This window comes from Exophiala aquamarina (assembly GCF_000709125.1).
Source record: "Exophiala aquamarina CBS 119918 chromosome Unknown aczIA-supercont1.1, whole genome shotgun sequence".
Taxonomy (NCBI): domain Eukaryota; kingdom Fungi; phylum Ascomycota; class Eurotiomycetes; order Chaetothyriales; family Herpotrichiellaceae; genus Exophiala; species Exophiala aquamarina.
The window spans coordinates 1,889,093-1,914,639 of NW_013550587.1; the positions used below are offsets into that span (position 1 = coordinate 1,889,093).

The 25,547-nt window shown below is 50.1% G+C and overlaps 8 protein-coding genes across 8 annotated transcripts; 4 read left to right on the forward strand and 4 right to left on the reverse strand.

The window, feature by feature from the left end:
- Nucleotides 1-277: 277 nt before the first annotated feature.
- On the reverse strand, nt 278-3,544 carry A1O9_00669 (uncharacterized protein; the record flags this gene model as incomplete). Its single annotated transcript, XM_013409832.1, has 1 exon — nt 278-3,544. The coding sequence occupies one exon, from the start codon at nt 3,542-3,544 to the stop codon at nt 278-280; it is 3,267 nt and encodes a 1,088-aa protein (XP_013265286.1).
- A 1,976-nt stretch (nt 3,545-5,520) lies between these two features.
- A1O9_00670 (uncharacterized protein) lies at nt 5,521-5,724 on the forward strand (the record flags this gene model as incomplete). The annotated part of the gene is made up of 1 exon (XM_013409833.1): nt 5,521-5,724. A coding segment is annotated over one exon (204 nt), but the record flags the coding sequence as incomplete, so codon positions are not given.
- A 946-nt stretch (nt 5,725-6,670) lies between these two features.
- On the reverse strand, nt 6,671-7,871 carry A1O9_00671 (uncharacterized protein; the record flags this gene model as incomplete). The annotated part of the gene is made up of 4 exons (XM_013409834.1): nt 6,671-6,726; nt 6,783-7,526; nt 7,583-7,751; nt 7,866-7,871. 4 exons carry the CDS (start codon nt 7,869-7,871, stop codon nt 6,671-6,673), a joined length of 975 nt encoding a protein of 324 aa, XP_013265288.1.
- Nucleotides 7,872-9,647: 1,776 nt separating this feature from the next.
- A1O9_00672 (nicotinate phosphoribosyltransferase) lies at nt 9,648-11,000 on the reverse strand (the record flags this gene model as incomplete). The annotated part of the gene is made up of 1 exon (XM_013409835.1): nt 9,648-11,000. One exon carries the CDS (start codon nt 10,998-11,000, stop codon nt 9,648-9,650), a length of 1,353 nt encoding a protein of 450 aa, XP_013265289.1.
- Nucleotides 11,001-14,086: 3,086 nt separating this feature from the next.
- Nucleotides 14,087-16,575, forward strand: A1O9_00673 (uncharacterized protein; the record flags this gene model as incomplete). Its single annotated transcript, XM_013409836.1, has 2 exons — nt 14,087-15,332; nt 15,383-16,575. 2 exons carry the CDS (start codon nt 14,087-14,089, stop codon nt 16,573-16,575), a joined length of 2,439 nt encoding a protein of 812 aa, XP_013265290.1.
- A 1,007-nt stretch (nt 16,576-17,582) lies between these two features.
- A1O9_00674 (uncharacterized protein) lies at nt 17,583-18,671 on the forward strand (the record flags this gene model as incomplete). Its single annotated transcript, XM_013409837.1, has 2 exons — nt 17,583-17,688; nt 17,731-18,671. 2 exons carry the CDS (start codon nt 17,583-17,585, stop codon nt 18,669-18,671), a joined length of 1,047 nt encoding a protein of 348 aa, XP_013265291.1.
- Nucleotides 18,672-19,288: 617 nt separating this feature from the next.
- A1O9_00675 (murein transglycosylase) lies at nt 19,289-20,635 on the reverse strand (the record flags this gene model as incomplete). The annotated part of the gene is made up of 2 exons (XM_013409838.1): nt 19,289-19,751; nt 19,827-20,635. 2 exons carry the CDS (start codon nt 20,633-20,635, stop codon nt 19,289-19,291), a joined length of 1,272 nt encoding a protein of 423 aa, XP_013265292.1.
- A 2,269-nt stretch (nt 20,636-22,904) lies between these two features.
- Nucleotides 22,905-23,646, forward strand: A1O9_00676 (uncharacterized protein; the record flags this gene model as incomplete). The annotated part of the gene is made up of 2 exons (XM_013409839.1): nt 22,905-23,139; nt 23,192-23,646. 2 exons carry the CDS (start codon nt 22,905-22,907, stop codon nt 23,644-23,646), a joined length of 690 nt encoding a protein of 229 aa, XP_013265293.1.
- Nucleotides 23,647-25,547: the final 1,901 nt, after the last annotated feature.

Consider the following 25,547-nt stretch of genomic DNA (forward strand, 5'->3'; position numbering starts at 1 on the left):
ACTTCCATTTAGTGGAACAGGTGCTTGTACATGTACGTCTCATATGCAACCCTCGCTGTTCCCGCTCTGGGGACTCGCCTGCGAGGGTTTGCCTTCCCTTGTGAGAAACATCGCTGGCCCAGTGGTGATGGACATTGGCCGCGGAACCTCTCGCCAGGGTGGAGCCGGGTGAAGACAATTTGAGAATCTTATATCGTTGCTGTGTATTGTTTTCCAAACTAAAGCTTTCCAAATCACGACTCTAAACTTGAGATCGCTAGTCTCGCTCGGGATAACTCTATATGTCAACATCCATCGTCGCTGCTAAGGCATGCTCCAGTCCATGCAGGCGAAACAGTTGACATAACTCATCTAACTCCTCGTAAAACACCGCCAAATCCTGTCCTGCCAACTTGGCAGCCTCCTTCTTCCTAAATTCAGCTAGTTCCTCCCAGATTTCTGACAGAATCGGGTACAATTCGTCCGTCTCAGCCGCGCACTCATACAACGGGCCGAACAACTCATAAAAGGACGATAGGTTGCTACACATGTCTTCAAGAAGGTTAAAACGTGTCGGCTTTCCCCCGCTGGAGGGGATCTCCGAGAAACCATTGGCGAACACAGAACTGATCCCCATCGTCCACCAGGTCGATGAGAGCCATGATATCGTGTATTTTGCCTGGAACATGGCCGATGCTCGTCTGAGGTGCGCAAGACCACCGAAAGTCTTTAGTCTGGGACAAACCCTGGTTAAACCTCGAGCAGCAAGGAGAGCTCTCGGTTTGACTTCCACTCCGTTGGTAGTGGCTTTAACAGCGTACGCTGCAAGGTCTTTATACTCCACCTCGGGCGCTACTGGGATCAGTATTGTTTCCAGAAAGTAGACTGCATCGTCAGGTTTCACCGTGAACCATCGCCCATTGCCACCTCTTACCAAAGTGACGATTCGGATCGAGACAGTTGACTCCAGAATGCGTTGAAGCTCAGAGGAAACAACGGGATCGCGTATTCTTGAACAGATTTTCTCCAGCAAGTATGCAGCATTGACTTCAAAGACCACCTCTCCGATCTCATGAAAGGTCGAGGTCATCAGAGCTTCAAAGGAATCAAATTCTCCGCCACTGTATTGCCACGCAATCGTTGCCGTGGCCGATAACTCCCCTCCGGATGCTAGAAATTTTTCGATTGTGCAAACAAGCTGTGCTTCTAGGCCAGAGTAATCCGCTGTTCTGCTTGCCAGCCAAAGAAAACGAAGCCATGGAGTACATTGACCGTGATCCTGGTGCGTGTACATGCAATTTGAATTTGGGTTGGCTCCGTGGCAAAGGAATATTTGCATTGCGTGCAGATTCCTCGGAGAGACAACCTCAATGGAGGGCGCCCAGCAAACACTTGCGAGGAAATAAGTAGACGCCACAACATCATTGGGCCAATGCGACAAGACCAACTTGAAACAACTATCGGAAATTTTGGCCGCTGTTGAGCCCCAGAAGTCTATGAAGTATCCGCTCTGTTCGCTTGAGAAGTAATACCAATTTTCCTGCCACTCCGATAGTCGCACCCTTCGCTCTGCGTCGGCCGTCGTTCGGTAAACCGAGTCGATTGTGTTAAGGAGTGAATACTGCCACTTCGAAGTGTTGGGCTGTCGGTCTTCGACGTCAAATATAACGGAGACCAGTCGATTGAGATCAATGTGCATCGAGGAGGAGCGGCTATGGCCGTCGAAAGACGGGCTTAACCCAAGGATTTTTCTCTGAAGATAGGCATTGACGACTCGAGTTATGACATCCTTGTTGGGCCATGCGCAATGTTTTAGTATTTGTCGGCCTTTTTCAGTTTCTAGTAAGAAATCTCTGGCCGAACGGTGGATGAAGTTGATCTCCAATTTGCAATTCTGAATCAAGCACTGAATGAGAGTATCATTGTCTGAGAATTCCTCAGTCAATGGAACCAGAGTAGTTTTTGAGCTAGATTTAAAGGAACCTGATATCTCGAGAAGGCCTGCACATCGAGTTTTCAAGAGGTCTTCCATCCCAGTACACATTTTGAGGAGTGGCTTGAGATCCGATGGTTGATGATTCCTGCCAATGAACTTGTGCTGCGAGTCATCGTCCAGGGCAACTGCAAGGTCGAACACTGTCATGGGAAATATTTTATAAAAAGCGAGACAGTTTGCTGCTTGCTGTCGATAAGACTCAAGATCTTCATCACCATTCAAAGATCGCCACATGTGCTCATAGAGTGATTCCATCTTTGGTGGCAACTTTTCGAGGCGCTCTGTCAATATTTGTTGACTATCGCCATGCAAAAGTCCTCGGGCCAACTGGTCTGTTACAAGCCGAACCCAGAGGAACACGCCAGAAGCACGCTCACGGACCTTTTCAGCGAGCCTTTGAATCTCGGAGTCTTTCCAGTCAGAGGTGGAAGATCGAAGTCGGTCGATAACCAATTCTCTGATATCGTTCGCTGTGAGATCTTGCAACTTTAGCTGAGGATAAGACTCCAGGCGGGATATGAGGTATTTTTCTGGACGACTCGAAACACAAGCTTTGACGTGAGGTTGTGTGGTGACTTCTTCGACCAGGTCAAGGAGAGGACTTACATCTTCATCGTAGTTGAACTCGTCCAGGCCGTCCAAGAATATTATCACAAAAGCTTGTACCGAATGAAGAGTCGCCTCAAAGATTTGGACTAGCTCAGTAACCGACCAATCCGAGACACTCTCCTTGGACAAAGTACCTGGATTTAAACTCCCACAGATTTCATGAAGACTTGAGCCCGAAGCTTGAACTTGTGATAGGAGTTGGTGCGTTAAAGAACACAATGCACCCCTGAGACTTCTCTGGAATTCTGTCCCCGAATTCCAGAAATACCAACGCAGGATCAGAGTTTTCTTTGGAGAGGACCACAGATCTAACATCTGCTGACATTTGCCATGTTCACTAATGAACCGCATCAAAGAGCTTTTCCCCGAGCCAGCTTTTCCGTTGATCCAGAATATTGAGGCGGGATTTTCTAGGAATTCCTTAAAACTGTCCCATGGTCGGTCGATTTTATCATTGAAGATCCATTCAAAAGTATGGCAATGCGGGTCAACTATTTGACTGCGCCGTGCGTTCATTTCCGGGAACTTCAAACTGCAAACGAATTGCGACCATCGTGCAGCTTCGATCTCCTCCAGGCGGCCGACTTGAACTTCATTTTTTAGTATAGATCTGGTTTTCATGTGCTCAAGCTGAACGCATTGCTTGAGGTCAGCCTTGTGCTTGACTGATGCAAGTCGAGTTGCCCGTCCCTGCCGAATAATGAGCCCGCGGGTCAAGTTGATCTCGCTAGTAAAATCTTGACGAGTTCGGCTGCTTTCTTCTCTCAACTCTCTCTGCGCCGAGTCATGGCCAGCAGCGATTTCGGTAGTGATATGCTGCCTTAATGTTGAATCTGCCGCACGAATTTCGGCTGTGAATTCTGCATAGCAACGCTTGGCTTGTGCAGTACTTTCAAGGATGTCCTTGAATTTAGAATTTGTCTCGATTGTAGATATCTGTGAAAGGTGGCTACCGCACATGTTAGTGAAAGTTCTCAATCGCTTTAGACCGTGACCATATAACTGAAGTCACTGGATGCTGCCCAGTAACTATGATCGCCCTCAAGTCGTGGATAACTTCAATATCACACCAGACAGGAACAGCATGCAGGAACACTGTTTGACTCTTCATCTATCAGAAATTGCCGCTCAGTCTCCAAGTAGGCGCTGGATACTGACAGCCAGGAGAGTGATTGGGCCAACTTACGTGATGCGAACGAGCAGAGCGGTGTCGACCGCTTTGCGGAGCTCCCCCCATCTTCGTTGAAGATCATATATTTTACTTCTCTGCAACACAGTCTGCAGGAGTTTCCCAATCTTTTCAGCTTTGGTATCACTGTCTTTGACATGTAATGCATTGAGCTTTTGCCCTAAATCCAGACTCAGCCTCCGGCAGTTACGAGCTAGTTCAAGTAGTTCCTGGTCCGCTGGGAGGATTAGGTGACTTGTATTCTGAAATTCTTTCATGGACACGTCTAGAGCTCCGACATTCTTCTCTAATGAAGAGGTGGATGCTGTGAGCTCGTCATGGCCCGGGAAAGCCTTGTTTGCTTGGACCTGCTTGATTAGTTTGCAGATCTTCCCTGCAGCAGTCACAAGATCGATAACATTGCAAGCGACTGCAAGAGCTGCCAACGATTCCATGATTCCCCAAACACTAATGGTTGCGTGATGCTACCGGAAGACCTGGCACGTTATGAATGTCAAAGCCTCTAATGAATGGCCGCGTCTAAGATAATGGTCTCGCCATGTACAGCGCGACGGGCGCCTGCTGCGACGCCTCGTGCACCACTCCCGACGCCTCGAGCGGCTTGTCGCATATTGACAGAGCCAGGCGCACATGTGCTAGACCTGACAAATCGGAAGCAGACATGATCAGGCTGAGGCGAGTTGGCGGGCTGTGCAAACCAATCGCCCACAGTGCGAGCGTGGTGATCTCACTGAGGGAGGTTTGGAACCGTCAACGGCGCTAAAAGCTGGCTGGGGACGACCCTACTGGATTGAACGCTTGGCTGGTCAACGCCAATGACAGAAATAAACCATATGCGTCTCTTAAGACACGGCGGGTGTATGAAACAATCCTCAGGTGCAACTGTAAGCAGATGTTGTAAGAGGTTTAAAGTGACCTGCAGAAATTGCTTTCCAGAGGGATTTTGATTGGAGAGAGGAATGAGCCGAGGGGGTTTGAGGGCCCATGCCGCTCTAAGCTTCGCCGTACTGCCAGGAGCGATGGGGGGCTCATGCAAGGCACTTGGGCACTTTGCGCTGCGAGAAGATCCTCCCCAGGGCAGGAGCGTTTCTTTTTCTCGTCGGCCGTGGCTGCCAGCTTGGATTAATCCGAGAACTAGGTATCATCTACACTGGCCAGGCGCGTGGAACGTAAACATCAGAGCCCCTCTTCAGCATCGGAGCAGTCTGAACTCATAATACTATATACTCCCTGTCCATGACGCACCCTTTCCGCGCGCAGACTGTGCTCTCCATCACAAAAAGAATGGCCTCCACTACTGCAACTTCTACAACCTCTGCAACTCCTCTAGCGGATTGTATCCGCCGAAAGGTAAAGTCCCAAGTTGCTGGCTACGGATGGGAAAAGCTATCCTTCCGGCTTATTGTACTCGTGGTTGGGCTTATCAAGCTAATAGTGTATGGGATGGCATAGGTTGAGGGAGCTCTAGACCCCGTCACGCTCAGGATCACCAACAACTCGCATCTCCATTCAACCCATTCGGCTATGAGGGGTGTCACGTCTAATGAGACGCATTTCGAGTACGTGGATCTGCATTTTGCGCCGTTTTATCGTTTGTTCTGAGTGGCTCTTGAAGCCAGCTATCCCTAGATGATGATCGATCATGGATTCTCCCTATTTCTGCCTCAGCCTTGCCCGAATCATCATCACCATCACCATCACCACGCTTTGACCCCAACACCAGACCCTCCCCCCAATATCCCCTCCACTCACAAGTACTGACCAGCCATCACTAACACCCAGACTCGACATAATCTCGCCTAAATTCCAGGGAAAATCTCAACTAGCACGCCACCGCGTGGTGCACAAGCTCCTAGACGAGGAACTTTCAACACCAGGCCTGGTACACGCCCTGCAATTACACACACGCACGCCAGAGGAGGACGAGAGACTACAGGCACATCGGCTCGCGAATGAGCAGGCTGCCGCTACCAACGCTGCCGCTCACTAATACTTCCATTATTTGCTATTACACGTCAGTTCTGTCGGTATTGCGTCGGGGGATCGAGCCTCATGCGCTGATGTTTGTTCGTAAATATGAGGAATCTTAGGAGGTGTGTAAGCAAATAGCATGACCCGTAGAGTAGGCCGACGGACATGGTATATTTATATATGTGTATGTATATAGTACTCGTATGCACTTGTGTGTAGATGGGTTCAAGGAGATTGAGATGATTGTCAATAGTCGAGCAAACTTCACCGTGCCTTCTTTTATTGGCCCAACTACCCTACCCACCAAACATCACCATCGATGGACAGCCACATGGGACAAGGATGAGACATGAAGCTGCAACTGAAGGAAGCAAGAACAGATCGAAGATATTCAATCGTAACGAAACCACACCAGGTGATGAGAAATGTATTGCCTGCCAGTCACCGATCCCAGGGCGCGGACGCCGATCGTCCACTTCAAATGGGCTATCCAAGCCAAAGAAGACCGCGACGGGGGATTTGAGGGGGTATGGGCTGATTATTACTTCTATGGCCTGTACAAGATCCGATCACCATCATCCAAGACGAACAACAAGAGAAGACAAACACACGGAAACGCTGTGCGCGCCAGCTTTTTCTGAAACATATGAGACTTCCCTCCCTTTCCACGCCCCTTTCCCCTTTCTCTTCTGTCTGTCTGTCTGCCACGCTGCCAAAATGCGAGTCCTCAAGACTCTCCTATCGGGAGGAAATAAAGTTGATCTGCATTACCAATGAAGCATCCACGACCATCGGGGTCGTAGTACAGATGGCTCATGATGTGATTTGGGGCCCAAGTTGCGAAACGGCATAGACCGCCTCCATGAGACCTGGGATGGAGCCGTTGTTGTGAATTGCGCTTAGTTGGTCGCTGTTGACTGTTGGAACTATCTAGTCTTGATAACGACCACCACCACGACAACGATGATGAGTACGATAAGGACTGCAAGTAAATCAGTAAAACGAGCATCGATTGCGGAACCAGACAAGAAAACTGACCGCAAATACCCAAGCACCACCACTTCTTTCTCCGGGCAGCTCGAGCCTTCTCAACAGCTCCTCCGAGCTCGGTATTGGCCTTGGCGACATGTTCGGTGACTTCTTCTCCTCTTTGTTCGATCTGAGTGACAGCAGGTTCTTGTTGCACAACCAAGGTCTCGAGATCCTGGAACAGTTGTGCTAGCTCGATCATCTGTCTTTCGATCTTCTGGATATCTTCGTGGCGTTGAGAGACGTTCCTTGCAACAGTTTGAGCCTCGCCGCGACGATCGCTCTGAATCAAAGCGGAGCTGAAAATCTGTTGGTTATTTGGGTCTTCAACAGCCTCACGCACTTCAGCGTCAGAGGCATCTGGTCGAACAATTCTGTATTGTCGGGCCATCTGCTCTTGAGAGGCTTTTCGGAATTCCCGCTCGACTTGTTGGTATTGGTTAATGGCAGTTTTGAGTCTGCGATCGACTTTTCCCACCTGAGGAGCATTACGGGGATTGCCAGATTCCGGCTGGGACTTGATTTTCTTGACGCGGCTGACCAGGCCTCGGTATTTGGTCATGATGCTGTCTCCAGTTCGGTCAACTTCAATCCGAAGTGGGGACTGAGCCGAAGTATTCGTATCAGCGAGGTATCGAGATTGTAGGCCTCTGAGGCGTTGTAGGTCTGCCTCGATCTCATCAATGGCTTGGTCAACTGCTCGGCACTCGTTGAGAACGCGGTTTGGGTCGGCGCCGTTCACATTACCCATTTCTGCCAGCGGGTTAGCTGGAAATTGGTAACCAAAACTACCATTGAGTTATTCTCACCATAGCCACCTTGTCGCTCTTCATCAGCATAATAACTGCTGTTTTGCTCTTGTTGTGGAGGAGGCCGGCCTCCATAAGCTGGGTTGTGATTGTCCTGCTGGGCGTATGGATTGCCGCCTTGGCCATAAGGGTTGTAGGAGCCATAGTCCTGGTTATTGGATTGATTGTACTAGGGGGCAAAGTCAGCGGAAAAGGTTGTGGAAAAAGGACTATCGGATTGCACGGCAGAGTGAGGGAATGGAGGCCAGTCACAGGGGAAATGAACAGCAATGAGAATACGTACACTCATGGTGGGTGAAGAATGAGACAGTGACTAGAGGCGAGGATAGCTGGACTGAGGAGGAACGATTGGAGTAGAAAATTGATGGAATGCTACGACTCCTCCAGGATATGGGCGGGAGCGAAGGAGATCAGGAGAAGACACGCAGTTGGAGTCGATCTCGAGCGCGATAGAAGCGGAGATGATGCGACAGGAAGGAATGCAAAGATGAAACTGGGAAGTCAAGTCTTGGATGGGATGAGCAGCTGAAGAAAGGAAGGGGAAGAGCTGAGTGATCAATGTATGTATGCAAGTAGGCAGTTGGTAGTAATTCGAATCAGAACGAGCAGCAGGTCTGGTCAGCTCGGAGATGGAGGGAAGCAGGTGCAGGTGCAGGTGCAAGCGCAAGCAGCAATTCAGGCAGTTCACTTAGCGACCGAATTGCGGCTAGCACCTTAGTGAGAACTTAGTGAGCACCTGGCGAGGCGTGGGTGGGCCGTGCATTGCGTGCAGTTCTGTGCGGCTGGTGCGGCGCAGTCCAGGTGGTGCATGGTGGATTTGCAGGTGCACCGAGGGCGGAAGACGCAGTGCCTAGGACCTACTCGTAGGCGTAGACTTGGGCGTGGGCGCAGGAAGGGTGTCCCCATCAGGGCGGTGGGCGCAGGTATACTTACTGTGCAGAGTCACAGTCACTACGAGTACGAGTATGCCCAGTCTACTACGGCGCTTAGTGGCTAGAAGCTGGGCTCGTATGGAGGGTTTGTCTGCTTAGGTGGAACTAGAAGGGTGCCCGTAGCAGGCCACTAGCAGCACTAGCAGCACTAGCACTCTTAGCATCCCTAGCACCCCCAGCACGATCGGCGGGGGGGCTAACCGGGCCACAGAAGACCCCTCGGGCTGGGCAGCACCCACGGCCACCCAGTCCACCACGGAGTCGAGACGTAGCGGCCTCCGAGGGGCTCACGCTTCACCCCATTCAGGAGACCTTTGCGAACTATATCAAACAAGGTGTTTACGGTCGGTGTCTAGCCTCCTTGGCTCTGGCGACGCCCCATGGTATTCTGGACTGCTGTGCATTTCAGGCCCCATTCTGGCATGATCGATCAACAATTAATCTATCACGTACGAGGTGTTGATGTCCGAGTGCTACTGTATGTCATTTATGTTATATTCGACGCAAATCGTTCGTTTTGCGAAAAGACGTGGAATGCCTGACATCCGCATGGAACAAGGTATCTTCGCCGAAGTGGTACGGAGGACAGTAATTAGAATTGGCGCTGCTTGGTCCTCCCCAACTGTGTCGCTCGCCCACCCTGCCTGCTGACTTAGCACAATGCTTTACCGACAAGCCCACGCCCAATCAACCCTTCCTCAATCTTACTTAGTCGGTCCACTCATCACCCAAACCTCAGGCAAAAATGGATCGTTCCATGTCGCACTAGATGATGTTTCAGTAATTGCCCGTTTCTTGCCTTTTGCCGCCGACCTTCGCTCATGCTCAAGCCGCTCGAGTCTTGATCAGCAGTGCTCACAACTCACAGCTCGCCACTACCAACTATTGTGGTCCTATCATTGTGAATATCAATCGTCACCATTGTGGCGGCCTTTCCAACCGTGGGTCATTCCGGTCCAGGCTCCAAGATAATAATTCCATCTGCCTAGGGTTTTCGTCCAGCAGCTGAATGAAGGGGGCCTTTTTGGCGGCAAGGAGTTCCCCACAATTTTTGACAGAGCCTCGATCCAGAGACCCACAGCACATGCAGAAGGCCAGGAAATCCACAAGGCTGCGACATATCCACTGGGCTCTCACCATCGCTTTGCTTCATCGCCTGCACTCCACTGCTTCTCCAGGTAGCCCAGCCGACGTTTGACATCCTCAACTGTGTCGGCGTCTCCTGTATTTTTACCAATGTTGTCTGATATCTTGATGGCCGGGTTTCCGCCTGCTTTGGACAACTTGATCACAATGTTCAGTGGCTTCGACTTGGTCTGCGAGTCTGACTTAAGTTTAAAGTCGTTGGTGAAAAAGGTTCCCACCCCAAATGCTGGTTTGAATCCATATGTCTCCGCCACTTTCTTGTACTCCAAGCATTTCTCAACGTCCAAAGAATCTGAAAAGACTATCGTTTTCCCACTGATCCCTATGGAGTTATAGAAATCGCCTGCAACCTTAACGTATTCCTTTGGATCACCAGAGTCCTGTCTGATCCCTGTAAAGACCTCCGCATAAGTGGGTTGTTTGGACACAGAAGATGTATCACCCGGCTTCTCCGACTTGTCGTCGTGTGATGGCCACATCTTCTTCGGTATCGGTGTGTTGAAAGCTCGAAAGAAATCCACTGTGCCAAAGGTGTCTGTCAGCGCAATTCCTAGCACACCTTTGCCATAGCACTCCAGCCAGTAATTGAGGCCTTGTACGTTCGCATTCTCATAGTCCCCAGTAAGTGCAGCGATCCCCATGAACCATTCATGGGCAACGGTCCCAACTGGAGCAATCCCATGACGCATGGCAAAGTAGACATTACTAGTGCCCGTCAACTTTCCAGGCAGACCCTTTTCTGCTGATGCCCTCACCAACCCTTTGATCACCAGATCTTGTGTCTGAAAATCCCTCCTTCTGCGAGAGCCAAATTCTGACAGCAGGCAGCCCGCCTTGAGCAGCTCAATGCCTTTTGCATACGCATTGTCTTCTTGTCCTTCGTGATCCCAGTCTTGATCCACAAACTTGAAGTATGCCTCGCTTGTCAATGCAAGCAAGGGGATCTCGTACAGGATGGTCTCTACCCACAGTCCCTTCGTCATTATATCCAGATCTCCATAGAGTTCATCCACCGGCCTGAATTTGAGTTCCACATGCTCTGCAGGCCGCAGTTGAAAAGTCTGCAAGAAACTCAGGTATTTGGGGCTCAGAAACGGGCAGTGTTTCCTCAGAAACTCCAACTCTTGCTGCGCCAATGTGATGTTCCCCAGCTTCTTGACCTGTTGCTGCAACCACGCAAAGGCGAGTTTGTTCAATCTCATCTGTGGTGTTCGATTGGTAAATTTGTATTCGACCTCGACGGTAGGAAAGTATTTGAGTACCGCACATTGCATTGTCAGCTTGTACAAATCAGTATCAAGAAAGGAGAAGATGCCCTCAGGCGTCTTCGAGTTGGACATTCTCCTAGCCATGATTGCTCTGGAAGTTTTGGATGAAGCTCAGGGCAAATTTGTGACCATCATCAGTGAAGTAAACACCTCGCGCAACGGGTGAGGTCGTGCAACTATGTAACTACGGGTTTGTCCCCACTGCAACCAGTGTCTCGTGGGTAGTCAACAAAGGCAGACAAATGTTTCCCCAGAGCGAGGGGCTGAGGGGCCTATGACATAATCCTCCAGGCAACAAAGGCCACCCGAAGGCTCTAACCCTATTTGGTCAAAGGTATCTCGTTGAGCCGATAATGGCCCGTGTGATCCTCTCAGCCTCATTGTCACAGCCTTGTTCTCGACTACCCAACAAGCTAGATAACTGGTCACTATCAATATACTAGAGATATTGATTATTTTGGGCAAGACCCAACCAACGGGGCGCAATCGAATCTTGAAGCAAGAGGGACGTCTTCTTATACCATTGATGGGACTGTATCTGGCTCCTATGTCTTCAGTGTCTGTCAATTTTGACCTGCCTGTTGCGAAAGGGCCTTTACAGGGGGAAGTCGTGTCAAAGTCAAGTGCGTCAAAGTCAAGCCCAAATTTTATCGAATTGTCTGCTCATGCCTTGGACAGCTCTTTATTGACTTACTTACGATGACTTATCCGTTGATAAATCAGTACTACTGATGTTGGAGCTGCTGTGATTTGAGGCAATTGATCAGTAGCCATTTGTTGTTCTACTTGGTTAGTGTGAAGTCACTGCCTCGGTCACATGGCTTATTTATTACCAATGCCGTTTGGGTGTCCAGTTGTCCAGTGAGGGACTGGAAACATTTGATAAAAGCTGAAGTCACCAAGCAACTACAAAGTATCAAACCTACTATCCGTCCCCGTAAGGCTTTCCATCGACGAGGTCAAAGTTTCATGAGTGTACGATTGTGGATCCTTTGCTCCCAAAAAGATCGGTAACAATTGCTTATTAACCGAGTCGAGACCACAGTTTTGTGGTCATAGCTAGGATTCTGCTCAGCTATGTAATAGCTAGGTACGTAACCGAGTCTAAGTTACGGCTCCCCTAATGGAGAACAGATAGGACTTGTCAGTCTACTAGACTGGCTTGTTGTAAGTAGTCAGAGAGAGGAAGTGGTTGGGTAGTGGTAGAAATAAGCTTCGAGTAGCCAAAGTGTGCGACTCACACTATCATAGGAGATGCACGGCCCCCGAAACTCGATGGAGCACTTCAACTTGATTTCTGTGATCATCTATGAGCGCACAAGAACCTCTGCGAGTGGAAGGGAGGGCATCTCCCATCCACTTTGACCAAGCCATCATCTAGGCCTTCTTCCTCCATATTCATAGGTTGTCCTATCTCAGCATGGTGAGGGCACTAAGCCCCATAATGAAACTACTGCCAGTATTTGGCATCTTCAAAAGGACTAGTCTGCGAAGTATGCCTAGTGGCCCAAGACAAATCATCCACCCGGCGACAGAGAACATAGTGTGTATTCAAACAGTCGCAAAGAAAGGATATCTAGGGATAGCCAAAAACAGATAGGATTGCAAGGGCTGTAGTGAAAAACAACAGAGCGTTATGTCTTCCAATTCTGGTTGTTGAAATCCCACTGCTTTGCTGCATTTGGGCGCTCGAACTAGGTCGGTCCGCCCACACTGTTGTCTGTGGCGCAATCTGGTTTCCTGTGGAGCCTGGGCTTGCATTTCCGATTTCTGCGGTTGCTGCAGAGGAATTCCCTTGACTTGCGATGCTAGAGGTAGCCGCCGCTTCGCGACTCTGGCTTGCTGCAGAGATGCTGCTGTAGAAGTCCGATTGGCTCTCAATGGCCAGTGAGTAGCTTTCACAGTCGAGTTCCACGAATCTCGATTCCCGGCTAATCGACACCAAATCGGTGGATGTCGCGCTGTATTTATAACAGTCAATATAGCACCTGAGTTCCGAGTTCAAGAAGTCAGTGGGAGTTCGCAGGCAATGTACCAGTTATGTGTGGAGGATGCGCTTTCTGAATGAGGGAAGTGTTTACTGACTCTGAAGAACGGTTAAAGTATCCGTTTGTACACATGCAGTATCGTCTTTCATAGAAACTTGAGTCGCCGAACTCGCTCGAGCAAGCGTTCTCCGAACTTGTTGCTAGTTGACAAGGTCCGTTCGCATCGGTACGACAGCCAGGGTAGGTGATACTGAGGCTCATATTGTTGAGTTCAGAACTCACCGAACACCGGGGACTGGTGCTGGCGGGATTTTTGTGGTGAGAAAGTTGCAGTACGGAGTACTCATAGTTTCCTCACCGATTTGGCGAATCTGGCAAGAGATAACCATGGTCAGGCTTTGATTATCAGGCTTAGAGGGTGGGCACTTTCAAAAAGGGGGTACTTGCCCTGGGTCACTCATAACGGAAGCAATACGAATACGCTCAACATCCTGGCCAGTAGACCAGGCCCGGGCTTCAGAGAGAGAAAGTCATGTTTGCCAAGGAACTCTGCCCAAGAGCAAGCAGCTTTCAGCCTTTCACAAGCTTTCGTGCTAAGGGAATCGCAATTAAAACTGGGCGTCTGCCAAGTGACACACTATATTCTAGAGAGCATTACCATTGGGCAGAGGAGGAATATTGCAGAATGGTCGTGGTACTGAATCACCAGCATTCAAGGATTGCTTGTCTTTCAAGAAAATGAAACTTATTCCAATGCACTCACAGGGGCTGTTCCTCTCACCCACCATCCCCACCCACAGGCTGCTCGATCTTTCAGGCCAATAGAAGGTCCTGGCCCATCTGTGAGGTCCAGCGATGATCGGCGCAATGTCTAAATTACTAAAGGAAAAGAAAGTATGCCCACATCAGTCATTTACTCGACACCTTTCACAAGGGCAGAGCTTAGGTGTGACCCTCTCACGTTGGGCAAATATCAAAGGTCAAGATGTTGACCGTTGCAGAGGTGTCTGGTCTCATCGCCGCGGCGGTGATGATAGGTATATCTATTCACTATACGCTCAGACTCTTTAACAATTCTTGCTGACAGTGCGCACAAGTCCAGTACCTGCTTCCGGCGGCCATAGTCATAATATTAGTTAAGTATGTCGGCACTGAGAATAGTGCCGTAACATGGTATTCATGCCCCAATTGTTAGGGGAGGGAAGAAATTCTGATGTTCTCAGGTCTGTCGTCAATCGCACCATCTCGACAACAGTTTGGCCGCACCTTGTTCGAGCAGATGCTGTCAACACGCGACAAGTTCCGCTGAGAGTCAAGATCCCAAGCTGGACTGCGACAGCCAGTGCCGCATTGTTGATTGTGGCCAGCGTGCTTGCCCCTCTCGGACTATACGATGACATTGTGCCGGGCGAGTCAAGGCTAGTCGAATTCCAATATGTCAAAGACCCAGGTCCGTGGGGCAGAGTTACCATGCCTCGGCCAGATGTCAAGTTCAATAGATATTGCGAATCTGGCTTGGTGATTAATTGTCCAGGCCAGTATCAAGGCGTATACATGAACGAAACAGAGCCAGGACACTGGGAAAGTGTGGAGACTGATGACACATCCACCATCAATACCACGATTCCCGCGAACTTCACGACTATGTTCACTAGCGCGACATCCGAAAGAGGCAACACAATCTCTGGACTTTTTGACATTCAGTATCGTCGCTGGAAGTTTGACCAGAACGGAATCATAGACAAAGGCGAACCTTTCGTCCGGGGCGCTAGCCAGAATATTGGAATGATGGTAGCACAGGACTCCATCCTCCTTACAGAAGGGCTCATAGTCGATATGAGAGATACTCCAGGGATCGGATTCAGGAACCACACCATCCCAGTTGGACTAGATCATGGTGGACTTTGGTCTGAAGATATCACGTGGATTGAGCCGGTGACACAATGTGCTGATACGAACCTGTCCATCGAGATGAGTGTCGAAAATACCAAGGAATCGTTCACCGATAATACTACCTTCTACATAGTCGACAGAGGCGCCTTCATTGGACTTGATGCAAGTGCACTCGAATCACCTCCTTGGAATGATAATCAGACTCTAGATCTGTTTGGTCGGGCTCATAAGGCTGCTCGCATGCACAATGTATTTGTTGCTTCTAGTCTCAACATCTCTCTCCCGCTTGACGAGGCTACAGAGGCAGTGCCAAAGATCTTGGTGGAGGACGACAGCTCTGCTCCGGCTATGATGTTCAGTGAGTCGAGTTTCGACAGTATTTTGAAAGGTGCATTGAGTGGGGTTGGTGGAATGCCACCTGCAATACCATCACAGTATTCTGCAGGAAACGCGTCTGTGCCTGTTTTGAGTCACTACCCCGATGGTATAAAGAGGCTTTTGGCACTGAACTACTCTGCTGTCGGTATGTCCCACGTATTCCATTGTTGACCAGCTGTGAGCTAATCTTTGCAGCCCAAGTATGTAGGGGATACTATGAGCTGGGCACGACGGATAATGACTGGAGAGCCAACAACATAACATACCCTGCTGTTCAATGTGGCTTTTTACTCGGAGCTCCGTTGCAAATGTCCAACGAGAATTTGTCGGTGCCAGCATACACTGGGATCTCAGCCCGCCAGAGGAATTTGTATATATGCGCATCAGGCGTAAGAGCCAGCATCAAAACGGTTGACTTTCGTTACAACGGCACGGGTGGCGAGTTTGCCAACCTCAATGTATTGCAAATCAAGGACAAAGTATATCCTAACAAGCAATCTCAACCACTGTGGGCGTCTGAGCATAGCTACGATAAGGTCATGCGGTTCGATCCTCTTTGGGGCATCGTTGACAGTCGCTATGAGACGATGGGCTACAAAGATGGATTCTACACACTTCGAGCAGAGAAACTGTGGCTTGCTACAAGCCCGTTTCTGACCCTCAATTTCGGAGAGACTGAGGGCTCTGACTCACTGGCTGGCGCTTCTGGATTCAACCGGCGACTGGGAAATTTATACGGCGGCCTGTCTGACTTGGGTGACGCCGACTACAGTGGACAATATGATTACACCATGCTCGAGCGCTGGCAAAGGCTTTCGCGAGACAACGCCTCAGCTGCGCAGATACCTAGTCTAATTATGACGAATGGCCTTGCCGGGGGCTTGGTGGGCACAAAAACCTCCATCTCCACCAAATACGTGCAGTGGCCAGCTAGTCTTGCCGTGGACGATACCGCCAGCGGCCTTCCACAGGCGAGTATCACAGAATACAAGCGGGTCATCCATTACAACTTGCGTTACGCCATCCCGGCATTTGTCATCTTGGCCATATTGCTCTTGGTTTTCCTCTGGGCTGCAGCAATCATTCTTTCATCTCGCTCGATTTTGCTCGACCTGCAGAATATGTATAATCAGACCAGCACTGGCCGGCTTGCTACTAAGCTACTGCAGCCGGGAGGCAGCAACCCTAAGGAACCCACTCGAAAATGGGTCAAGAAAGACGGGCGGCTTCCACTGGGCTTTGGGCAGATAACTGATCACGAGAAGGATCGCTTCTGCGAAGTCGTTGACGACTCTCCTGAGGTCCGCGCCCATCCCGATAGCCCTTCGGTCCCCGTCGGGGGAGATCTCGGGACACAAAAGACCATGAGTACGGGCACTGCAAAGTAAGACAATAGTGACACACTGTACTGCATTGAAATAAATATATCCGAAGATCCCCGTCTACAAGGATTGTGTTATTATCCATAGACCAATGCTACTGCTTCTCCGTAACAAGGAATGACTTCACCAATGACCAACTTTTCCAGGCAGCAACCCAAGTATTGACGCCAATCTTGCGGCACGACAGTTGAACTCCTGCGTAGGCCTCCTTCATCACTCTCTCTTGGAATTTCCAAGGGGTATGCTTGGGTAAAGGGTTGTCTTTCTGCACGTGATCAGGCTGAGAGTGGTCGCTTGATCGCTTGGCAACTTTAAGTTGTCTCCCTTCCTGGAACAGACTTGAGAAATGCTTCACGAACAACCTTCATAGCCGATGACAAGGTATAGTATCTGTGTCTGGAGACCCTATATCATGCGTAAAGCGAGGATGAGTACGATGTAGGCTTTTTAATCACAGGGACAAGGACATTTGCGGCCGGGATTTCTTCGTCTCCTCCTGAAGCACATCGGGAACGGCTGCCGTTGTGATGGCACTTGCTCGCACTGTGAGTCAAGCGATTGACGGAGGGAAGACATGAGATCGCAAGACTGTTCAGGATGTTGCAGATCGCCCTGATCACAAGTCCTCACCTCTGGCCATGTCGGGGTAAACCAAACGAGGGGTATCGCAGTATGAATTCCTGGGTGAACTTGTGACTATCTTCAGCGCGTCCCCAGCTGCGCTCTCTTTCACGCAAACACACGCCTTTAGGCAAACCGCATCGCTGCTTTATCAGTCAGCATGTCGCATTCTTCGTCTACCCCTAACTTCTCACGTCCTCTTACCTCTCCTTCGTCCACAGGCGGTCTTGACACTCCCAAGAGAGGTTCAAGAAGCCGTGCTGTCCTTGAAGAGCCACCACATACAGCTTCCTTGGCAAATATGACACGCCACCCTTCAGCTAGAGGTCTTTCATCCAACAAGCGTCTGTTTAACATTCCAGGTGGCCAGCCTCGCGGACCGGCAGAACAAAATGGCGCTAGTCCACAAGGCTCTCCTAGCACTGGGACGGGGCGCATTCGAAAGCTCGCCAAACCCAATATCACCAGCAACAATGGCTCCCAAAGCTCGGTTGACAGGTATGCCTTTGTTGGCCAAATCTTTTGACAATCTCTCACTAGTCCCCAGCGTCGACCTTGGAAGTCGTGACAAGCCCATCCCTAACTTCCGTCCTCACCTCTGGCGTCACCTCGACAAGGAGCGCGATGTGTTGAACATCGATCTCTTCTGGCCCATCAAAGTCAACGAGAATGAAGGCGAAGATGAAGGCAATGACGATGAGGACGATGACAAGGATGTCTTCCCCTACAATGACCTCAAACCTCTCATCACCTACCACAACCTCCGCTACCTTCAAGTCACCGGAATGATGCGATCCTACCAACCTCTGATCTTCGCCACCTGCTGGGTCAACAAAAACCTCACTCACGTTCGCCTTGAAATGGCCCTCGAACCAGAGATGAAGCCTATCAGCAAGGGTTCCAAGCTCAGATACCGTCCCATCAATGACACGTGGTCATATGATGCCCTTGCCGACAGTCAAAGCGCGGCATCGGAATATCTGGGATATCACGGCGAAGGCACCTTGCACGAAGAGTTTGGTTATGGAGAATACCTCGACCAGCAAGCCATCAAAGCAGCTCAGTTGTTGGTCGGCACTGAGTTACCACTTGAGAATCTACGCTTCCTGCCAATCACTCACTTGACTCTGAAGAACTTCGTTGTCGACGCCGGCCCGTTCTTCCGCTGGTTCGACGCAAAGAGACTTCGCGAAGTCACTTTTCAAGGACGATGCGTCGACGCAGGGTTCTATTTGCCCGACGACATGAAATCCAAAGTCAAGGTCAACGCGCGCAGACCGTTCGCTGTTGCCCGATGGGTCAAGCCTGGAGAGGTCAAATTGGTGGAGATCAAGAAGCACAAGCCCGCATCCAGCAACGGTGTTGGTGTCGGTGGTCCAGCCATGGTCAAAGAGACCGCGCCAGTTCTTGGATCTGCAGAAGACGTTAAGGGCAAGGGGCTCGCCAGAGACGAGGGGAACTGTGATGAGAAGTCAGTGTGAACCCACTCTGACAAATGACTGACTCATGAGGAAGACGATCTTGCTTGGGCGGACGGACGGACATGGGAACGGGGTATGAATGGCCAACTTCAGCCAATAAAAGCAATGAAGACAGGAACTGATGGACAAGGAGTGAGACAAGCCATTATGTCTTTACAATAATTGGTCGAGCTATCAACAAACTCATAAGGAGATATGAGACACACTACCTGGGTAGTCAAGCCCGTAGCATGGTCTTAGTTAGTCCAGAAAAGCACAAAACGCTTTGCTAGCTCATCAGAGAGATAGGGGAAATATGAGGAAAAGTCATCGTCCACCAGAACTGGGTTTTCTTCTTGTTTTGCTATTGTACATGCACATACCACCACTATGCTTCTTGTTGTTTACCGCGCAAGATGACCAAAGGATGTGGGATCATGATGTTTTCGCTAGGTGACATAGTCGTGGGTAGCCAAAACTTTCGTGAGGGTTTTCGAAAGGTTGGGTCGTAGATTAAACTCTGATATGTGTATTTACCACATGCACGTCGAGGAGAGCCGAACGTCGAACTGTGCTATGCACGTACCGGTGTGCGTGGAGGCTCAAGAGAGGCGTGAGAGCTCGAGTGCATCCCAACCTCAGTATTTCTGATATCCGCCTCGACTTCCATACGAGGACACGCTTTGTGCATAGCCATAGCCCGGGTTGGGGCTCATGGCGCCAGGTCCCATCATGGGCTGTGTCTGGCCGCGGTTCTGGTATATGGTCGCACCGGCATTCCCCATGACTGGCGAAGCGGTGACATGGACGCCGCCCTTGTTGAAGGTTTCAGTGCGCATGCGCGACATGCCGTTGCGGTAGGCCAGGACCTCGGCGGCGTTCTTCTCGTACTTGGCGTCCTCGATCAGCTTCTCGTGCTTGCCTGCCCGGCGTTGGCGGATGCAGCAGAAAGCAAAGATGAGGATGGCGAGGAGAACCACGCCACCCACGACGCCGCCGATGATGTATTTGGTCTGCGCGCTGAGTCCGTTCCATTTCTGCTCGATGCTCTGCACCGTGGACCCGCTGTTCTGACCGTCAAGTTTGATCGGCTCGGTGTTGCTGTTGAGGGGCTTCAGTTAGTCCTGCCTGCTAGGCCATATGCTGGGGGAGTTCAAAGAAAGTGGAGTTACTTACTTGACGACCTTGATGCTTTGCCAGCTGCCGGTTCGGTCACCCCATTGATATTGAGTGGCTTGAGTTGCATCACTGACGCGGACAGATTGGACGGTCATGGTGTATGGTGTATCATCATAGGTTGTTTCGCCACCAGCCCATTCAATGGTACCGTTGGGGTTCTTAGGATCACCACCGGCCCAGATTCCCAGACGGACGTTGCAGGGCGTCTGGGGGAAGTTCTTGCCTCCGTTGGCATCCTCAGCCTTGAGCACGCGGATGGACTGGCCATCAATAAACCATTCGAGCTGTTCTCTCGACCAGTCTACGGTGTAATTGTGGTACTCGTCTTGGGGCTTGCTGACAGGGTGCCAGACGGCACGATCGAAGCTGGAGGTGTTGCCTTTGCCGAAGTAGTTTGTTTGTACGTATGAATCATTTCCTCCGATCCACTCCCAATCTACTTCGTCTAGATCCTCCGACTGCATGACTATCGACGATACAACACCTTGACCGACAGACGCTTTCATGATGACCTCGACCTGGCCAAAAAAGAGGTAGAAGTTGGTCTGGACTGTGGGAGCGTCTCCTCGCTTGTTGATGGTAAATAGTGCGCCCGGGTTGTCGAAATCCACCGTTCCTGCAGTTGTGTTCCATACTTCGTCGGACATCATACTCTTTCGGAAATCGATGCTGTAGTTGGAAACGCCCAACGCCTGCATATCAGGACAGTCATCTTTCTCCAAGGGATTGCATGATGTGAATGTCTGGGCAAAGGAGGTGGACAGAAGCGAGAGCAGGGCGATGCTAGAGGGGACGAGGGAATGCATGGCTGTTGGTGTTTGCTGGATATTTTCTGTTCTACACTGAATGGGATTGAGTCTTGAGTCAATTGTAAGACAGGTTTTTTCTTTGTTTAAAGTAATGGGGTGGTTGACTCCGGGTCTTGAGGTGTGTTGGCCGTGCGTTGAGGTTGGAAATTGGGCGACGCTTGGACGGTGCTTGGAATGTTTACGGGTCAAGTGTTCAAAAAGAGTGTATATCTGAGTCGCCGCACAGCGCGACTTCAGAGAGGAAGAAATGAGAGACAGCACGAGACGATGAAAGAGTGGCAGCGTCGCGACACAAAGAGGGTGTGGTCGACAGGTAGGAGAGCTAACGAGGGAGGGCAAACCTGAGAACAGCCTGAAGGCCACGAGATATTCGACCATCTAGTGCCAGAGGCAGAGGCAGAGGCAGAGGCGGAGGCGGTATGAGCCTCGCAGAGAGGAAAGGAACGGAGCACCCTGGTTCACTAGTTGCGCGAAGGGAAGCCCATGAAACGCGTAACCCATGTTTGATGATAGAAAAGGGGCGTCGCCAAGTCCAAATACAGCCAATCATAGTGCGTATCGCGGCGTTGGCGCTAGCCTTTCTTTGTCAAGCGCGAGGTGCTTCAAACCCCCCTTGACGCCTTGACCCTCAACCTGCCATTCTTCCCAGCGATATCGTTGATGCGTGTTACGAGTATGGCCATGAGAATGAATCTGCTGATATTGAATCTTGAAAATCTTGGGTTCAGTCACGTTGACGTCAAGTTCAAGACCAGTTCAATCAATCATCTATCATCAATCAACCATAGTGTTTGTACGACTACTCCGTACATCTGTTATTGTTGAACCCGTCCATCCTGCCCTCAACTGGTGTGGATCGACAGAAGGCAATTTGCCTGATGTCCACACATCCCCTGCGTTCCCAGTCCTCCCGTGGCTGTGCTGGGAGGCCTACTCGTAAGCCTACTGGATGGTACCCCTTATCACACAATGACGTACAACCTTGTAGGTCTTGCTGGATATCCTGTGCAGCCTTGCGGGTGAATCAATTGTTCACATATTCAGTTCGTTTCCCACGACTATACCAGCGAAGTGAGAGGTCAAAGCGCAAAAGTGCTCTATAATCTGGACCGACAGGCTCTATGTGAGCTTGGAACGTCATTAAGTTCAGGATTAGGTCAAATATGAGTTGTTCACTTCTGCCAACAGTCAACGGCCGATCCTTACGAATCGGTTGAGATAAGCGAGAGTGAGCGACTTCGCTGGGTAAGACTCCAAGCAACGATCCTTATTCTATTGGAATTTTTTGACATTCAAGTTCGCCTGCTAAAGTGGAAGGTGGGGATGTTCCTGTACATGGCGGAGAGACTACTGGGTACAGATTATGGAGTACTGAAGTCGAAAATGGTGACGCATCATCATCATCATCATCATTGGAGGTGGAAGCAGCTATGAGCATCTGACCTTCAACCAAACGCCTCGACCTTTCAGCCTCACGATACGATGGTTTGAGGCTGGGCTCTTCTGATTAATCTAGCAAGATGATGATGGAACCTACACCAAATCAAGCACGATGACCAACAATATGTTTGGAGAGACCAGATATTGGACCCTCGGATGAAGAGAAGCCTAACCCTCGTTGCATCAGAGACTTCATTCAGAATTATGCCATTCCAGTCAGTCTAGCCGATTAGATCTTTTGGAGACAAATTGTTCACAGGCATTTAGAACCTGAAGCCGCAGTCCCAAGTCCGAGGTTGAGATCCTGGAAAGCGAGTGAGGCAGTCTATAAATTTTCGGGTCAGCCTGTCTTGGTGAAAGCTATTGAACGCTTCCTGAAGGGCCTGGAGATCGGAGGAATGTCTAGCTTTAGTTCCTTCTCGATAGTAGACCTTGCCATCATCGAATCGGTCGTGATCATCGTTCCTAGATCGATCCTATCATAATTATAGTACCACGATCTTTTGAAACGACACGTGATCATCCATACGGAGTATTCAAATCGAACACCCTGGAGCTTGGGGAGCCCCGTCTGGCCACTTTGTTTACACTGCGTAATGTTATTTCTTCGACGAGATTCGAAGCCGACTTTTTACGTTTCGGCAGAGGAGTAACCCGTGGCAAGAGCAGTTGGAGGTTGAAAAGGAGTCAATCTTATCTTATCTCTGATCTTGGCAGAATCTCGACATCGGCTTTGAATTCTTGGGTTGGGACGAGCCCAAGTTTCTCTCTCGTCAGCGTCAATGGAGAGCCCCGGACACAAGGATCCAGACTCCACCGAGAAATCATGGCTCCAATAAGAAGATATCTCCGGATCAGCAGGCATTCAGTCCTTGAATGTCGCGTCTTTCTAGAAAACCCCGCAGACGAGCCACGATGGTTGCTGAAGGAGAGCGATCCAGCCTTGCCACGTGTTTTTGAAGCAGTAAAGCCACTCATCCTTCTGAAATTAAGGGAAGAGAATGAAACAGCACGAGGCAAAGGAAAGAAGAAGAAGACTGTCAAGGATAGTGTCAAGCAAGGTCAGGGATGCCAGAGTACCTTTGTTGAAAGCCCTCATAACCATGGTGTCAGATGACTTTGAGGTTTCAATCTTCCTCACGGAAATTAGAACTCGACATTCCTTGCTCATCAAGAACAAGACTTTCAAGCAAAAGCCTCCGATAAAAACGAATGATGGCGGCAGACTGACCAGGGCAGCTCACCAAGATTCAGTATGGATTCGGGATGAAGAGGATGAACATGACGTAGTGCTTCACGATATACCTGCGGTTGATGATGATATGGATGCTCAGCAACCATTCGGAGACGAAGATGCTAACCCGGATGCACCTCTTGATGATGACAAGAAGAAACTTGGGTTCAAGACGACCTACGAAGGTTTCAGTATATGGGGTTGGGTGCTCTGCCTCTTCGTTGAACGAAAAGGTGGCCCCGGCCAAAAGAACGTTGGGACAGAGGGTAACACTCAGGCACTGATGCAAGACTGGATTGCATCAACGCAACAGCAAAAAGAAGATGAATTTTGAGGCTCAGCGCGTAATTGCCGCATGAGTCAGGACACATAAATTTCACCCACAAAACGGTCTATCCCACAGTAGGCCAAATCCCTTCCGACACAAATTGCATGTGTCGTCTAAAAGACACAGGCCAGGAGGATAGAATTGTTCCAATCTTGCAGGGCATTCTTGCTGATCGCATTTGACGAAACCAAGTGCTAGGTAAAGACTGACGCTCAGGGCCCTTGGGGTTCTCTGGAGTGAGCTCGCTTGTCCATCCTCGAAACAGTTGCAAATTCTTCAGCGGAATCCCGGGGTTGTATCAGATATGAAGGTGATTGACTTGTCACGTTCATCTCCGCAAAGGAGCTGCATTAGTTTTGAAGTGTCAATCAAATGTGACAGATCTCAATTCTTTGTGATTTGGGTCCGCTTGGGGTGCATGTTGTGGCGTTGGGGTCACGCCATCTCCACGTGGTTGTGGCAGCCCCTTTTACTCCTGAGCTCCGTGCAGCCAGCAATGAGTTTCCGGCCAGACCCGTCCCACCTGGTTTCCGTTTTCAAAACTCGAACGGCGCTGGTTGAATCAGGAAATGGGCTTGACTGGTTGGGCGGTCTGTACGCCTCAAGCGAACGATAGTGCCAGTGGTGCCTTGGTGCTGTGAGGACTCTAACCGATAACTTCCACATTCTCAACAAAAGTTCGGATAGTCTACGAAGTCCAATCCACATTGTCGGCGTGAGCGAGAAGTGTTCGCGCAAACTCAGCCTGATTGACATCTAGCAATGTAGCTTCCCTGGGCAGGAATACGAGACTCTTTGTGAAGAGGCGGTTTGTTCGTGGTGAATTATTCATCGGACCACCATCATGCGACTCATGCAAAAAACCTGCAATACGGAGAATGCCCTCACATGAATCCCGGGCTACAAGTAGGTTGCGCAAGTTGGAGCCATGAGGCTCAATCAATACGGAGTATGGATAATCAGGAACTTCATCCTTTCAGTACCAAGCCCATCAGCCCGTGGTGTCCTAGCCGAGGCCATGGTGTTGCAAACTGGCCGTTAAGAACTCCGTACTCCGTACTCCGTAATCAAAGTCAAGCACGATGCTACTGTACTTACGCCATCTAGCCGCCCTTATTAATCTCTTCGGGTCTAAGCAAGAAAGGGCAATGGCGAAGAACGAGTGCGAGATTCGAGAAGCGAAGCCCCCGGTTGCGACCCAAGATCCAAGATGAAGGCGCCCGAGCCACCCAGGATGATTGGGGTCGGCAGTTTTGCGTTTAGTAGTTGGCGCATGTGGCGTGCTTGGGCCCTCAGCTGACAACTGGACAAGGCACCGTGTTCTCTTCTGTTGCTGTGGTGTTGCATGAGGGAAGACCTGTTTCCTACCTCCAATGAACCCGAGGTCCACCCAACAATGTTGTCACCAGTGTGAGACAAGTCTTGGCTTGAACCCAACCCTGAGACGATCGCTTGTAGGCTCTTGAGCCCACATCAAGATTTACATACGGTGATGTTCGGTTGTTAACATCGCTAACACAGTTGGCGCAAACATGACATCAACCTGGAAGATATTTTCAAAATCAAGTGCGGCGAACTGTGTGGTTGGCACCTTTTTCGTCTAGCCCGAGAACGCTGCGCAACTCAGGAGTAAATCTGAAACAAGCCAGGCTCAAAAGATGCGAATTCTTAAGGGGGGGTGGCAAAAGGCCATGCGGCGATCAAGACTGATGGTGGTGAGTGGCAATGGGATCTTCAGGAACCCGCACACTCTAACTAATGCCACCAACCCTTCAACGGGTTGAAGCTCCTGACTATCATCACGACGGACTCGTATGTACTCCGTACTGTGAAGTCTGCATCTGTGTAGGAACCGCTGATGAACTGGTGCGATGATGGCCCTAGGAGATGAAACACTCGTTTGAGAA